General features: G+C 44.0%; 1 protein-coding gene across 1 annotated transcript in view; it reads right to left on the bottom strand.

Annotated features, from left to right (window-relative positions):
• XPR1 (xenotropic and polytropic retrovirus receptor 1) overlaps positions 1-17,476 on the bottom strand; it is an 81,019-nt gene that overhangs the window by 6,575 nt on the left and 56,968 nt on the right. The window contains exons 3-11 of the mRNA XM_072126620.1: positions 9,203-9,304; positions 8,699-8,922; positions 6,582-6,731; positions 6,051-6,134; positions 5,183-5,264; positions 4,883-5,070; positions 3,386-3,565; positions 2,547-2,709; positions 1,134-1,328 (exon numbers count right to left, since the gene is read on the bottom strand). Of these exons, the coding sequence (XP_071982721.1) occupies positions 1,134-1,328; positions 2,547-2,709; positions 3,386-3,565; positions 4,883-5,070; positions 5,183-5,264; positions 6,051-6,134; positions 6,582-6,731; positions 8,699-8,922; positions 9,203-9,304 (1,368 nt within the window). The remainder of the gene's footprint in view (positions 1-1,133; positions 1,329-2,546; positions 2,710-3,385; positions 3,566-4,882; positions 5,071-5,182; positions 5,265-6,050; positions 6,135-6,581; positions 6,732-8,698; positions 8,923-9,202; positions 9,305-17,476) is intronic.

Here is a 17,476-nt window from a genome sequence, read left to right as displayed (position 1 = left end):
GGCTTTATGCCACGCTGCACCCATAAGCACTATGACACTAGATCACTAGAGGGCAGTGTAATACCACTTTTTCGCATATCTAGATACACCTTTCTAGCCTACTGTAATCTCATATCTGTGAACATATATTTTCGTATTAGTAAGTATATATAGCACTTGGCATGCAGAAATCTAAAGTTCATCATAATTGTTAAATAACATTTCCAATGTATTTTACTATTGTGGCGAATTGCTCATTTTTCTGCCGCCCGGATTTTGATCAGCTTTGCTACTGTTTGTCTCCACTGTTACAAATAGAGGTCAACGTATAACAAGAGGTATAGACCCATATTTAGAATTTACTATAATTAATGCCATTTTAGTTCCAGCTGATTTAGATTATATTGCCTCTCATAAACACTGCACCCCAGAGCTCAGGAATCAGGACCATCAGAGTCCCATCACTAAAAGCTTCATACTATTTTACTATTTTTTTTGTTCAAATTCGAAAGCTTTATTCGAAATGCACCGAAACTACAACATTCAAGCGGTGGCGTGTTGGATACTTGAGTGCTGTCAATGGATGCATCAGCTGAATTCAGAGAAGTGGTACAAATGTACATTGTAGATATTATAATAAGCTTGTACAGCCGATAACTGTATAATTATATCAAAATCGGTTAGAAAAAGAAAAAAGTGCAAACTATGGGAAGCTTCCTACTATTTTTGTATATTTGGGTCTATTCACACATCTTATTTAGTCCTATTTACAGTATGTGCAATGAAATAATCTGCCTTTCTCATGTAAAAAAAAAAGAATATATGTCATATAGCTTTATTTATGGCATTAATGAGCATTTTACAAGGGGCTTTATGTACCCATTGTAGGTCTTTACTTCAGTAGTACCTGTCCTTAAGATGGCGGCTAAATTCAGATTACTGGGGAACACCATATGTCATTCAAGCTCATAACCTATTGTCATGTGGCTTGGTAAAACTTCAGATCTATTTGGGGCTGAGCTGCAATACCAAACACAGTCGCTGTGCGACATATGGTGTCTGCTTGGTAAGGTGCTGTGCTCTGGTCAGATCCTGGACACTCCCTTTAAGCATGCATGGGTACAATTGTGCCGTCTACAGAGGGATTCATTTACCTTTATGTGTTTGGTAAAGAGCGGCAAACGTCACCATGAAGAAGGTTGTAGAATACTTCCCGGCATTTACCAGATGGGGGAAAGCTCTCTTGGTATCTCTGTATCGTCTGAGGCACTGGATAAAACGCAGCCAGGCTGGAATACACTGCACCACAGCACGAACGCCATATGAATAGGTGTTACACCTTCCGGTTACTGGTCATAGAAAGGAGAGTTAAATCAATTCTGCTGAAATCTATCAAGTATTTAACATGTTGTCAAAATACGCTCCGTTCACACCTGCGCCTCAACTTTTCGTTATATTCACCTTTTTAGAACAACATAATGAAAACTAAAAACGGAAGGTGAACTGTCCCCCCCCCTCCCCTCCCAGCCATGACTTTGAAGTAGGGAAGGTAAACTGCTGTTACGCTTCTGTTATCAATAGCGGAGAAAAAAAGATGTGGGATACAACATTTTTCTTCTGTTATTTAATAAAAAAGGCGAGAAGGAACCTGCAGAACTTCGCCTCTGGTCTAATGCACACAAATGTTTTTGGGAGCCGTGAGATAGCTATTTCACAGCCCCCATTGACTTCTATGATGCATGGTTATGGTGCAAGGAGCAAGCGCACATCCTAACCACAAATTATAGAGCAGGTCCTATTCCTGCTCTGATATGCTGTGCGGCCACTGCTTTCCTATGGGCATGGGCTTGGTGCGAGGGGCTCACTGAAGGTCAGGACATTGTAGCCTAAAGGAGTATTTTACAGGGTTCTCTCATAATGAGCATTTACCTCCTATCCACAGATCAGGTGACAAAAGTTCAGCGCTTAGACCCCCACAAGAACGGGAGACGCAAACCCCTCGATACTGACATGGGCTGAGAGGATGCTGAGTGTTATCCCTGACTACTGAAAGCCCTACAGACCGAATAAAGTGGGACAGTATATAGCTGACTGCTACTGCAGTAACTACTTTTGTGAATATTGTGTTTCCTTCCTCTCTGGGTCAGTACTGAATGTATAAGGTTACATTCACACGAACGTATGGGGGGCGTATATACGTCTTGCGGCGCCGTACCATTTCGTAGCCCGTAAAAAGATAGGACATGTCCCATCTTTCTACGGAACGCGGCACCATCGCCTGTGTATTCCTATGGATAGGGGCAGGGGGTGAGCAGCGTTCTCCCTCTCCTCCTCTCCCCGGTGCCGATGTATGGTGGGCATACATTGTGTGAATGTAGCCTAACACATAGAAGTCTGGGAAATAACAAGCACCATCTCTAGCCTGACGAGTAGCTACATTTATTATTATATAATATTTATAGCAGTACTTATGGCGCTAGGGGAACCGCCCTCCACTGGAAACCCCACTAATGTCACCTTACAATGTGGTCAGCACAATGTATAAAATATATATAGCTCTGCTCTACCTGCTGTGATGAGTCCATTTGGACTATCCCATTGCAGTTCAAAGCTGTAGAAGCAGATCATAAACTCCAGGTCCATGAGGATTACAGCCAAACTATTGAGTTGATCAGCGAGCCAGAAATCAGCAAAGCCCACCTTGTGGAAAGGGGCGGTGAAGACTCGGAACTAGAGGGAGAAGAAAAATTATATGATTCATTGGAATAAGACGTGAAAAATGTTACAAATGTAAAGATCACGTTAAAAGGAGAAAACACATCTCAAAATCATGAAAAATGCAGGATGTCCAAAACAATGATTGACAGGTCAAAAAGCTGCACTATGCGATATTAAAGGACCATATCGGCGACCAATCTGATGCAACAGAAGTGAACTGGCAGCCATCATCCCATGGGCTATGGACATCATCAGCCAGTGATGGCGGAAATATCATGGTTGCCAATCTCTGTCAGAGTTATCAGAGTATCAATAAGAGACCAAAGCCAAGGTAGGGGGTCATCGAAATGTTTCCATGTGACAAAAGATCAGGCATGTTAAAATGCACTATGAGTAATCCTTCCAGGCCCAGGGTAATGTGAGGACACCATCACAAGTACTAACTGGTCATCAGCAGGACACAAAGACTATGGTGGGTTTAGCTGATGCTCATCTAATGTGAATTAGTGCATGATACATGGCTGGGCATGACAACGTACATTAAGAGATCCTTTGACAAATACTATGCAGGGATCTATCTGAATAGAAACAGCTCTACAACAGTAAAAATGGAGACTGGTCAGATGGGGGGGGGGGGGGGGAGGGGGGGCTTGGGGGACAACAGGAAAAATCTGGAAAAGCAACTTACCAATAACTTAAGGAGCCAGAAGCGAGACTTGTAGTAGAAAGTTTTAGTGGGATTAATGAGGAAGAGCAGCATGAAGCCGTACAGGACCAGTGGATTCACCTGCATTGGCAAATAAATATGGTGGCCGAAGACGCAGGCAAAAAGGCTGAGGCACCACAGCATCCCGAGGAACCCTGCAAGCTGGAGAGAACACAGAGCTTAATGTATACAGGTCACAGGCCTAGTTACAAGCCGTCATTTCATCAGGCGTCAACTTGGACAGTGAAGATATCGAAAAATAATACTAATAGACAATAGTGACAACTGCGGTATTACATGTACTGTAACCAGGAGGGGATGTCATGATAGGCGCATCAGGAGGTTTAGATTAAAAAAAACATTTTATTTGGTATCTCAGGCACACACCGCATTTCGGAGTCAACAGCGGCTCCTTTATTAAGTGAAGAGAGACTGGCACGGCCTGCTAGGGAGATGATCCTCAGATACAGTTTAAATATTTTATTTTTTCAAAATGGTAAACGCGTTTCGGGCAACAGCCCTTCTTCAAGTACAAATGGAAAGGATAGGTATGGCTCCTTGGCTGTGTTCTGTATTAGAACGCCAAAAGCAACACACCAGAAAGTACAAGGGGGTGGGGGGGATCACTAACAATATAACGGATAGAAAAGCCTCTGAGGCTGCGTAAGCACCAAATCCTGGGGAGTCCCAGAGATGTTTTGTTACATCTTAAAATCTATTGTAACACCTAACAAAATGAGGATTTCCAAAGTAGCTCACTATGAATAAAGGGCCTGTGGTAACATTTCTGCAGACAGCATATAAATATGGTTAACCCCTTATTTTTCCATGTAAAGAGCTGTGAGAGGGCTTGTTTTCTGCAGAAAAAATAGCACGTCATAGTGACTGTATTTAATATTCCATGCCGGCTACCATATGGGGATTTACCACATCATTCAATTAAAGTGTGCAAATCGCACAATTGTAATGAATGAGTTAAAAAAATCCAAGATGGCAAAGCCCATGCGGCAAAGCTGCTGGAGGTATTTACATGGTTAACACCCGTGAATGGTGCCAGCACGGACCACCGGGGTTACTGGTGGGTGTTTGCTGCAATATGCAACAAATGCCCACCTTGAATAGAGAGGGCTCAGCCAACATGTGACACTCTATTATGTCACAAGTCAGTAAGGGGTAAAATGGGGTTGTAACAATTAAGCGAGTTATCCTCTATCCACAGGAGTGAGGGTTAGAACATAACGCATAGTATAGGAATGCTGCAAATTGAACACAGCACTCGGTTATCTCCAGCACTTTTATAGACAATTAATGGCAGTCCGGGGGATATCAGAGAACTTCTTCGACACTCCTATAGTACTGAATGGAGTGTCAGAACACATGCTCAACCTCTTAGCGAGAAGGGGACCGCTCCAGACAGGTGAAGGTCCCGTTCTAGGGATTAGTGAATATGAATAATTTACCAGACATATCATTGCATACCTCAAAAAGATGCTGATGTGAGAGGTTGTTGCGTGGGTTTAGTTCAAATATGAGGACATGGTTAACCCCAGCTTGTCTCCAGCCATATGTATTGATGCCAAGGAGAAAGAGGAACTCGACTAGCAGAAAGCCGCCCCTGTAAATCCTCACCAAGGGCCACACCTCACCAATGTTATAGGTTGTATAACCTGGATAAAAGAAATTAAAAAGAGAATGTTACGCTGGCCCTGTGTGGCAGAGCTTACAATCTGATACTGCTAGGAGGACACCATTCCTGTGTGATAAATGAAGGGCACTTACCTGTATAAACAACAGCACAGTTCAAGACAATAAATATACCACAATACAACCCAACTCTGAATGTCGTCCAGGCCGGGGCAGGCTGCGGAAGAGAACAGATAGTAGTCACTACAACTTTATACACTTCCACATAATGAATAAGTGATGTTCATCCGAAGTCTGTGAAGACACCAGGTAAAGCAGACGCTTCATCCCCAAACATGAGTTTTCTTAGAACTCATAGATTACCTTATGATTTATTAATCTGGCTTTCTGTTCAGAGTCAGATTATTATATGAATACATTTGTATCACTGTCGCATTGCAGGGTAAAGTTTTGGTCACTTATCCTGTTTTTCTTATGGTGACCAGGTCTAGATTTCTGTTACTAAAACACATCTTATAAATGATCTTATAATTACACAAAAGGTACACACAGGTTTTATTAGCTGCATTGCTTTGTGCATCGTATGAGCCTTTAGTCCAGTGTATTCTACCGACCAGCGACTGCAACTCATGTATATCCCAGGCCTACAACATGCTAACTCAAAAATAGGGTTAAATTAAAAATATAGGTTGAATCCACTATGAAGTTGGTGACTGATTCCCTTTAAGATAAGTGGGATAAGATGGAGAGTTACAAGACCATAAAAGGGATTGTCCATGGTATTTTCACTCACAAGATCACGAGAATGGGGTCAATGTTGTACCCCTGTTGCACTCAATATAAACAGAGCAGCACAAGTCACTGCATTTATTTTGGGGTACAAAAAAAAAACCCCATTCTCATGATCTGTCAGGGTCTCACCATTGGATACCCCACCTAACAACAATCTAGGGGATAACTTTTTGTGATTGGACAACCCCTTTAACCAGCTAATATTACTCACTTGAGCAGCACCAAGAGGTGGGACACGTAGACGCTTCATAGCTTTCTGTCTATCTCCATCTTCTAGCTCGTTGGTCACTACAGCCTAAAAGAAAAAGTAAATGAAATTAAAGCTAAACAGCAGTAAAAATATATCCTATGCCAATTCATTTTACATGCAGGTTGTGCTGCAGATTTATGGTTCCTCCTCATAGATTGTAAGCTCTTGCGAGTTTCAGCTGATCATGCTGCTCTGTAATATCTTATTTAGTCTGCAGCATAGGGTGGTGCTATATAAATATTAATTATTACGTTTCTGTAAGAGCAATATCTGCAATTTGACTGTAAAGGGGTTGTCTGAGGTCATCAAATGTGATGTTAAACAACCAATAAACCTATAATTATCTCTCTTCTATAATGGCCGCAGCGGTGACCCCATTGTATACCTCAAGTATCCCAAGTGTAAACCACCAGAACACTGGATGAATAAGGTGCACAATGCTGTGTGTATGACTTGTTCAGATGCCAATAATCAGAAGGAATCTATAAATACCTCTGTCTCGGAAATCAACTGATTGATCTTTTTGCAGGTGTAGAATGGCGCCACCTCCACGTGTGCCACCCTCCAGTCCGCACCACGACCAGTGTCCAGGATCTTGTCATGTTTCTTTAGGATTTTGCGGAACCCTGTAAAGTTGAGATTCTAGAAAGAAATAGTAGTTGTATTAGTTGTAGGCGTGAAATTAAAAAGAAAACAGATCAGATTGCTTTCTTCACATTAATAAAACAGGCAAATACTTGCAGCTCAGCAAATTCCTGAGGAGATACCAATCAGTGCCAAGACTAAGACTACACCAAGACTGCAGCAAATAAGAACTTACTGTACAAGATGCCAGCTAATTGACATGGCAGAACGCCCGCAGAATGTGCTGTGTGTGAGAAGCACTGAAAGAGGAGACGGGCCACAATGACACACATGCTGGGATCAAGAACTGAACATTTTAGAACAATATGTACAATAGACTCTCAATGTCACATTACATGGGTACTTTACAGAATAGGCCGTCCAGAGACACAGAAAATGGACCTGCATGCTGGTCCTATTCCACAGAACACAGTGCAGAGACAGAGTCCTTGCATCATCCAGAAATATAATGCAAGGACTCCCTTTCTACGGACTGAACTGCTGCACTGGTTTTGTAAGAATTGATACTGTACTGGCACTGAAGTCGGTCCAGCAGAAAGAGAGAATCATTTTGTATGTTGCAAGCACTCCCTTTCTGTGTTTATGGAGTCGGACCAGCAAATGGGTTTGTTTACCGGAGCAGAACAGGTTTTAAGCACCCTATTAGGTCACATTGTCAGTGTCCTTCCCATGTTGTGGCCTCGGACCACTGGAAATGTGATCAAGCATTGCACTAAGAACCTGTATTGTACATCAATGTTTTGGTTAGACAAGGGGCGGACAAGACGTGAAAATAAAACCGATGGAGACAAATCACAGAGATGTATAAAATGGAGAATGAAGATGGTCATGTTTTATTTTTTATTTCTAAATATCAGGTATGATGGATGATTGGGTGACGACTGTACAGAAGGAATAAGTTGGTGTTTCACGTTGTCCTGTTCCATTATAAGTGGTGATTGTGATTTTGGATGTGATGTTTATGTACTGCTGATGGGCACAAAATTCTGGAATATAAGTTGATTAGGAAAGACAAATGTTGTATGAACTGTTGTAGACACTCCCAGATATAGCCTAAGAGAAATAAGGGGTAATCTACAGAGAAAAGTGACCTGGTTAAAGGGATGGTCATAACAGACTGTTATGCGACTGGCTAAAGGTGACACCATGCTGCAGGACTAGAAACATGTGTCATCAGGGTCTGTTCACACACAGCAGACTGTAAAACACAAACTGTGCTGCAAACATGGGCAGGAATAGGACAGTCCCCTCATAAACAGGACTGGAAAACAATGGCCAGAATAAGTCCAAAAACTACATTCAGGTGCTTGAGGCCGAAGGCTGCATTTACACTGACGAATGCCTACACGACTATGGCCAGGCATAAGTAAACTGCGGGAGGGGCAGGAGAGGTGACCCTTGCCCTCTCCATTGCAATGCATTACGTGCGGCCTGTAACACAGGGAAAGATAGGACATGTCTTTTCTTTTTCCCATGTGCAGCACTGTAACGCTCTGTGCGGCCATTGCCGGACTATGGGGGGGCGTATGTACTGCTGCATGGTCATAATAGTGGGGCCTAACAGTGGACAAGGAAGGTGGAGCTGGATGTGCCCCAAAAGAAAAGGTCTATATAAGGTCACATGCACTCGATCATATGGAGGCCGGTTGCACAAGGCTGCACAATTAGCAGCCCACGTTGAGTTCTATGGCACCTAATCACAATGCAGTGAGCACACAGCAGAGTGCAGGACATGTCCAATTTATTAATATGACACTAAGCTTTCTATGGAGAGGGGAGAGGTAAGGAGCGCTCACTTCCCCCCTCCCTGCTCGCCCGGGTTATGGCCCAGGTGAGCAGAGGTTTTTGTGCACAAGCCCCAAGACAGCCATGAAAAAGAGATATAAGAAAATGATATTGAACAATCTCTACTGTGGTTGGTCAGAGACTTGTGGGGTGATACCATTCCTGATAGCACATTGTACCTGGTAATTTTGCAGTAGGATTAGGCTGAGATAGAACTCGCTGAAAGCCAGCTTCAGGTCCCGAATGTTTCTGTGCTGGACTCTCTCCTCGTGTGAGAGGGTGAAGACAGCCTTCCTCCGCTGCCTGAGTGCTGGTACCCGGCTGCTTTCCCTTTGTGCATCCAGTGAAGACTGCAGTTCATTTTGGAGGGTCGCTGAGCGGCGTTGAGCTTCCGCCAACTTTTCTGCAATAAAACATAAGGTCACGGTCACTGGGGGAGATTTATCAGAAGTGTCTGAGGTAAAACTAGTTCTAGTTCCCCATGGAAACCAATCAGAGCTCAGCTATAATTTCACAAACAGCTGTGGGAAAATGAAAGCTGAGCTCTGATTGGTTGCCATGAGCAAATAGAGCCATTCTGCTCTCAGATACTTCAGATAAATCTCCCCCATGGGGTGCATGTAATAGCAGGTACAGGGCGGCCATGCACTTCTTATACACAAAGCTTACACGGACGTATTTACCTGAATAAAAGGTGTTGATTTTGGCAAGTTCCTTCTCACACGTCTGGAAGAATTTCTCTTCAAACTTGGCAAAATAACGTTTTACGTTGTCTTCGTCTGTTACTGCAAGACAAAAGGGGGGAGGGCATGGTGGTCATAATGGGGAGACGCCAAAACCGGAAAGGAAATCAGCAAATAGTTAAGACATTTCAAGACTTTATCTCAGAATCTTTAACATCTGCTTCTGGGAAAGTTTGGCGTTTTTATGGAGCTTGTCCCATTAAGACGCAACCTTTCCATACTCCTTAGTAATCCCTATGGACTAGTGCACATCTATACGTTAATGTTATCTCTCCAGCGATGGCGTCCAGTCCAGCACATATCGTGGATGTCTGCCACATTAGGCGAGTGAGATTCACACATGCGATGTGCCCGTGATCACAGCAGCCAAGTCCTACAGGTCTCTGCTCGAGGATATTCACAGATCACAGCTCTCTCATAACATTCACAACTCCCCCCTCCCCCTCCCCCCCCATTATATAAATCTGCTAAAAAGAAAAAAAAAAACATAAAAACATAATGGATATGCAAAATCTTACATATCACCCGCCATGGCCGTGACAACATATAATATGTTTCCTAGCAGCGCTCCAAGGCCATATAATAGGGAGCGCTGGCCTTGTATACAGACGTGTAGGGGGAGTAGGGAAAGGGTAGAAAGAGAAAAATCTGAACACTACCGGCACATATTTCTATACAACCTTCTAGGTTATGGTATATATATAAGAGTATAGCTAAAGGCAAACAGCATACAGGATAGGAGTGTTACTAGAGAGATACTACAAACTTTAAGGACATCAACAAAGCCACCGCTAACCCATCTAAGCAATACACGACAACCCAGTGGTTTTATTAGCACAATTCTTTATTTGGCACAGTGGTGGCGCTGCAGGAAATTGAACAGCTATATTCTACAATAAAACCCAGTGCAACAGGACTGAAGGTGCGGATCTCACCTAAAGCAAAACTGCCTCCTGCCCTGATGGGAGCAGGACTCTCCCTGTCAATCACTGTGTGTGGGCGGGGTAATCAGGATTCTCACTACCAAATCACTGTGTGTGGGTGGGGTAATCAGGACTCTCCCTGTCAATCACTGTGTGTGGGCGGGGTAATCAGGATTCTCGCTACCAAATCACTGTGTGTGGGCGGGGTAATCAGGATTCTCGCTACCAAATCACTGTGTGTGGGCGGGGTAATCAGGATTCTCGCTACCAAATCACTGTGTGTGGGCGGGGTAATCAGGATTCTCGCTACCAAATCACTGTGTGTGGGTGGGGTAATCAGGATTCTCGCTACCAAATCACTGTGTGTGGGCGGGGTAATCAGGATTCTCACTACCAAATCACTGTGTGTGGGTGGGGTAATCAGGACTCTCCCTGTCAATCACTGTGTGTGGGCGGGGTAATCAGGATTCTCACTACCAAATCACTGTGTGTGGGCGGGGTAATCAGGATTCTCGCTACCAAATCACTGTGTGTGGGTGGGGTAATCAGGATTCTCGCTACCAAATCACTGTGTGTGGGTGGGGTAATCAGGATTCTCGCTACCAAATCACTGTGTGTGGGTGGGGTAATCAGGACTCTCACTACCAAATCACTGTGTGTGGGTGGGGTAATCAGGATTCTCACTACCAAATCACTGTGTGTGGGTGGGGTAATCAGGATTCTCACTACCAAATCACTGTGTGTGGGCGGGGTAATCAGGATTCTCGCTACCAAATCACTGTGTGTGGGCGGGGTAATCAGGATTCTCGCTACCAAATCACTGTGTGTGGGCGGGGTAATCAGGATTCTCGCTACCAAATCACTGTGTGTGGGTGGGGTAATCAGGATTCTCGCTACCAAATCACTGTGTGTGGGCGGGGTAATCAGGATTCTCACTACCAAATCACTGTGTGTGGGTGGGGTAATCAGGATTCTCACTACCAAATCACTGTGTGGGCGGGGTAATCAGGACTCTCCCTGTCAATCACTGTGTGTGGGTGGGGTAATCAGGATTCTCACTACCAAATCACTGTGTGTGGGCGGGGTAATCAGGACTCTCCCTGTCAAACACTGTGTGTGGGTGGGGTAATCAGGACTCTCACTACCAAATCACTGTGTGTGGGCGGGGTAATCAGGACTCTCCCTGTCAAACACTGTGTGTGGGTGGGGTAATCGGGATTCTCAATACCAATCACTGTGTGTGGGTGGGGTAATCGGGATTCTCAATACCAATCACTGTGTGTGGTTGGGGTAATGAGGATTCTTGTTACCAATCACTGTGTGTGGGTGGGGTAATCAGGACTCTCCCTGTCAAACACTGTGTGTGGGTGGGGTAATCGGGATTCTCAATACCAATCACTGTGTGTGGGCGGGGGAATCAGGACTCTTATTGTCTCTCCTAGGAGTCTTTGTACTAGGAAATCCAGCTCCAATCCTATATATCTCAGCTTTCTGCCACGATTATATCCTGCATTAAGATTTACTTTAAGTGTGAGCAAATTCCTCTTTAAACCCGGCTCTGATGTCTTCTGCATTAATAAACACACATGTATAACAGTAGACGCTGCCGCAGATGGATAATCCTCCCCCACGCCCGTGTGCCGTTTGCCCAGTAACACATACAACATCTTACCAGCCGTTCTTTTATTGCTTTTTTAATATCCGGATGAATCCATGACGGCCAACGATGATAATATACTGAAATAACAAGTGTAGTCACAGGAACAGCGCTCGATAATTGGTCAGCCAAATCCCGTGATGCCGGGAGAGCTGGGTATCCTGCCAGTGACCTCTATTAGATCTCACACCAGGAGGTCCAATTACCCATGTGCTCCCGCAAAATGCACAAAAAGAATAACCTTGTGGCCGCCATTCTACACAGAGACTGAAACCGCAGGAAACGCCCCATCCAAAACCTGATGATAATGTCTGAATGATAGGAAGGGATGCAGTTTCTATCCACAAGGGCCGTTACCAACCATAAGTGGAGGCTTTATATTCTGATCAATAATCAGTCATCCACAACACCAGTATCTCTGTATGTTCTGATGTTATAGGGTCAGTGGGAATTTATTTTTTTTTTTCCAAAACACATCACGCCACGGAGCGTTTTTTAAAGTTTTATATAAAATGCACAAAGTGATTGATGAGTGAATAGATGGGTACTGCTGTTTTGCTGACCCCCTGTCAATTTTGTACCCTGGTCTGCATCAATGACATTTCCTGACAGACATGTGACCTCTGCGGTGGTGACCTTGGTGGCGTCTGCTATAACCAGTGTCTTTGTCAGAATGTCATCAGTGGAAGCACAGAAATCAGGGGAGCAGTGAGACAAGTATTTCTATACAATTTCTTTGTTCTTTTGAATGTTAAAAAGCAAAATCCGGTAGTTAGGAGTACCCCTAAGGGCTCATTCACACCTGTGCATTAAAACCCCATCTACATGCAAAGACAGACATAGCTGTACAATTTTACCATCTGATACATAAATAGATATAAAGCAGCTACTTTTTACTTTCTTCTCCGTCCCCTGCCTAGACAATGATATCCATGTTGGGTGCGGGTGTCGGACCCCTGCTGTTCTGATATAGATGACCTACTACAAAGATAGACAATCAATACGAATAAGATCAAAACCAACAAGTATGCAGTGTGCTGAATATTATGGATGATCCTTACAATACATCCATTATAGAAGTGAATAGCGGGACAATAAGCCAGAATTCGTGGCACTGCTTACTCGACTGCAGTAAATGTCAAGATGCCCCGTACTCCATTATACGGCCTATTACAAAACCTCCTTTCTTCACATTTCCCTTAGCAAGGGTTAGTGCTCCAGATCTGTAGCATCAGGAATATGAACGGGATGTAATAATAGATGTAACCTTTCCATTCCTGGTCTATTATTCTGAAAATACACGGACTCCTACGTAAAGTCACATCCAAGCAACTAAACCCTTAATAGGCAGAAAGAAACCGGATTATGTAACATTCCAGTGAATGACATTAGCAAATTACTCCCTTTCTTCTCCTGAAACCTGGGGAGAACTTCAGAGTTTAATGGTCAGAGACAAAAACCGTGGCTTTGGCATAAACAGTAGCGGGGTCTGGCAGCGGCGGAGGGACACATTCCAGGCCTCCCACGTCTATCCTCCAAGGTTTCTGGGATCAATCTGAAAGAGTCAGAGGAGGAATCTGTCCGGAACATAGCGGTGATTGGATTATTTCCATGGACAGGAGACCATTAGACAGGTAATGGAAAGGATCAGAGGCTTCACCGCTTCCTGCGGCCGTCCAGTGACTGCTCTTACAATAAGATTTGGGTACAACATTGTTAAAAGGCTCTTATACCGACTAATACAATTAGTAAGTGAAGATATATGGAGCACAAGTCGATATAACTAGAGAGGCGTCTACTCATGTGAAGGATCATACACTCACAATACAAATGCAAGTGGAGAAGAATACAGCATTGAGCACTAAATACATGGATGAAGATATCAATGTTCATTCCAGAATGCAGCAAGTGAAGGTGGAGTTGCACACCCTCAGGTACAGCACATGCGCAACGTGGCCGGGACATCACCCCAGCTTCATTCACCGCATCGGGATCTTCAGTAGGCAAGTATAAGCTTTTTTTTTAATTTTTCAGCATGTAAAGACTTAAGAAAGGTTGACTTGGGATCCATAGGACATGTACTTGGTTTAAGATCCCAATCAATCTGACAGGGCTTATTTAAGTAAACTGGGGCACCCATCTTAGGCTACATGCACACGATGTATGCCCGCCTACCGTAGTACGGCTGGCATACACCGGCGCTGCGGAGAGGAGCACCGCTCACCCCCGCCCCTCTCCATAGGACTATACAGCGCACAGCGTCGTATCATGTCTTATCTTTCTACGGGCTACAGAGCGGTACGGTGCCACATGTGTGCTGCACCGTACCGCTCCCGTACAGGACCGTGAGCCCATACATATGTCAGCCGTATATCCGTCCCCCATACATGTGTGTGAATGCAGCCTAATACTGGGTTGACATTGCAGTTTTTGCCATATGTGAGATATGCTAATATATGATATATTTCTATTTTGGGACACGTGGACTGGTGCCTCCTCCAGGAGGTGTGAACATTGGCTGGTTGAGGTTAAGGCCGGCTCCCAGCGAGGTGACTGCCCTTTAATGGTAAGTGACTATACTGGGATTCTCCCTTCTGTTGGGCGCCGTATATGCTCAGTGGAGGCCAGGGGGAATTACAGTAAGAATTCACCCACCCAGTGACTTCAATACCCTCCGGAGGAAGCAGGGTAGAAAGACGTAATGGGCTCATGACCCCCAAAGTGGGGAGAAAGGGAGGGGGAGGGGGAAGATGACATGTGGCATTTGAGGATAGCTCAGAGATACATGGGTCCCCAAAATCTTCTCTAATATAACTAATGACAGATTAAAACAAGGACGGCCTGTCCACCAAGTATGGAACTGCCTGTAGAGATTAAAGGGAGCTCAAGACATGCGAGTCTCATACATGTGTGCCAGCTCTCAATACACAAGTATACAAGAACCCTTCCAGGACCTTTGAAGGTCCTCCAAAGGTCCTTAAGCTGCAGAAGTGAAGGTGACAGAAGGAACACTGCCTCCTTTTCCAAAAGCTTGGTTCTGGTACCATTCGAGGCAGTAAATATCAAGCCATTAATAACAGCTAGCCCTGTCCCCACTTCTCCTACAGTCCGGGGCACACAGCAGTCCTAATCTGCCCCCGAATTGGAATGATGCACAATTTAATGAATTTTGTAGATGTCTCAGGAAGCACCTCACCACATCCCTAGCATAATGAAGCACAGTACAGCGCTTACCCTGGTCTTTCAGTAGGTTCAGCCTCGTGGGCATTTATATTTCTAATGAGTTGTGCGCACGGCTCGCACATCAGAGGGAATGCGCTATAAATCTCCAGTTTAGTAGAGACTCTCCTATTAGTCTAAGAACTGTATCACACAGATTAAACACTCATTATGACTATCTGATGGAAAGGGGAGATTTCTCGCACTCTGCACATGGCTTCCAGCCGCAGGCATCTCTAATATAACAGGTAGCCACATTATGGAAGGTGCTCCGCAGTCGCCCGCCTCGGGCCACGGAGGTAATTATCAGAGCAGATGTGGTCCCAGGAATATTGGAAAATGAAAATGTGCTCCTTTTTATTAAAGAGACAGAAGCTATTAGTGACTGGTGGGAGTGCGGAGGTGGAGGATATACCGGGGCAAGGACACACAGATAGACTGACACTTGGAGGGGGCGAGTAGGGAATCATTAGCACTACAGAGGTCCCTGGGGACAATGTAGAGTTTATATGCGGAGCAGCTGGGATTTGCCCTGCTATTAATACTATGGCTGGGCACAGATTGAACCTGTCAATGTGAAATAACCGGAACATAGACCAAAGCCGGAGAGATAAACACAGACAACCTGTAGCGGCTCAACATCCATCCAGTCTAGTTAAAGGTGTAAGAACATTCATGGGTGATAGAGAATTAAGCCATGATAGGTGATATGACGTTACCTGTACCTGTACTGGATTCTTTTATGGAGCAACTGGAAATTCTCAAACTCTGAAGACAAAACTTTTTAAATAACTGGAGCGTTTTGGTGCTGGATCAATCAGATATTTAGCTGCACTGATTACTCGGATCCAGGGAGGGATCTACAGAACATACTGTGACAGTAACTGCACACAAAATACCTGTGAGCAGCCTGACCTTATTTTGAAAAATATTTGTTAAAAAATTAAGAATGCAAGGGGATCCAAAAATAAGTCTTGTACCCAATTTGATCCCTGCCATGTTTTTTCTGACTTTTCAAAGTACGGCTACCCAGAAAATAAGCCCAAGTTACAAATCTCTACATGTTCTAAACTGTGCAACTATAAACTTATGGTGTCATTTTAAAGTGGAAAATTTTACCTATAATACCTATAGGATGGAGTTTCTGGGTGCCACAGGCACATTACAGTCAAGATTGTTATTTTATTATACAGCTCCAAATCCTGACTACAACTTTAACTGTGGATAACTCAGTATAACTCAGCTGCAGGGAAGAGGGAGCTGACAGATGCAGTGGCTACAAGCTGCTACATGGACAAGAAGGGCTCATATAAGAAAAGTGCCATTGCTAGACATGAGAAAATTGGGCCTAATGATTCTAAAGGCAATAGTCACGAGAAATTCACAATGGATTTCAGGATTTGAAGCGTTATTATGATGTTCCAGAAGATGAAGATATGAATATATATGAATAAATCAAGATTTTTTTTTTCCAAAGGAAAAATCCTACATCCCTGAGAGAATAAAAAAAACTGGAATTTCTGATGCGGGTTTAGAATCCAGTATAGAACATTTATTCTTGCAGATTCTACCTTCTACACCTTTGAATCCACCCATGGGCAAAACTTTAGAAACTTTTGCATTGTGTTTTCCCTTTTTTTGCACAAGTTACTCTAGTTTCCTCCCAAAAACCAAAAGGTAAATTTGGTAATTTAGGTTTTAAGTCCCAATGAGGACAGGGGGCAATGTGAGTGGTCACCTTCCTTGCATGAATAAAGAGCTGTATGTAGAGAATATACACAACCAGTGTCATATGCTCATATGTATTGGTAACATCTCTATTCTGCCATGAAAGAACTGCTGTCGCTGAAGTGTTGTCACTGTGTCAACAGGACTCTTTGCTGCAATGTATTGTGCGCCGTCGAAGCGTCCAATCACAGAGCTCCCTGCTTGCGGTTACCATGTCACCCCAGAAACCTCTTGATTGTCACACAAAGGAAACCGCCACCTCCCAACCACAACATTCTGCACCAGTTTTGCCCCCAATCACAGAAAGCCCCCCGCCCAGCATGACCACGGCCAGCTACCTGCTGTCACCGAGCAGAGCAGGGCTGAGCATCTATATTCTGCAGCTATCCAAGCGGGAAGGTGTTGATAGACTAGCGCTTAGCGGGTCTCGGAGAAAAGACACGTGTCAATTGAGAAACTCAGCAGGTTTCCAAATAGGAAGAGATTACATGGAAGAATCTTCAAGGTCAAAGACTGTCGAGGAGGAAACAGATTTGTGGGGACATAAATTTATATATTATATATAAAGATAACTCTACTGTATCTATTCTATGGACGCCTACAAGTCAATGGATATGTTAGATTGGGTTTCCGTAGACCGAGACATATCAATTAGACTCTGATCGAGGCGATGCAGGAAAAACATGT

This window comes from Engystomops pustulosus, chromosome 10, assembly GCF_040894005.1.
Source record: "Engystomops pustulosus chromosome 10, aEngPut4.maternal, whole genome shotgun sequence".
NCBI lineage: Eukaryota > Metazoa > Chordata > Amphibia > Anura > Leptodactylidae > Engystomops > Engystomops pustulosus.
Note: the sequence above shows the minus strand (reverse complement) of the source record. Positions and strands in the feature narration are given on the sequence as shown.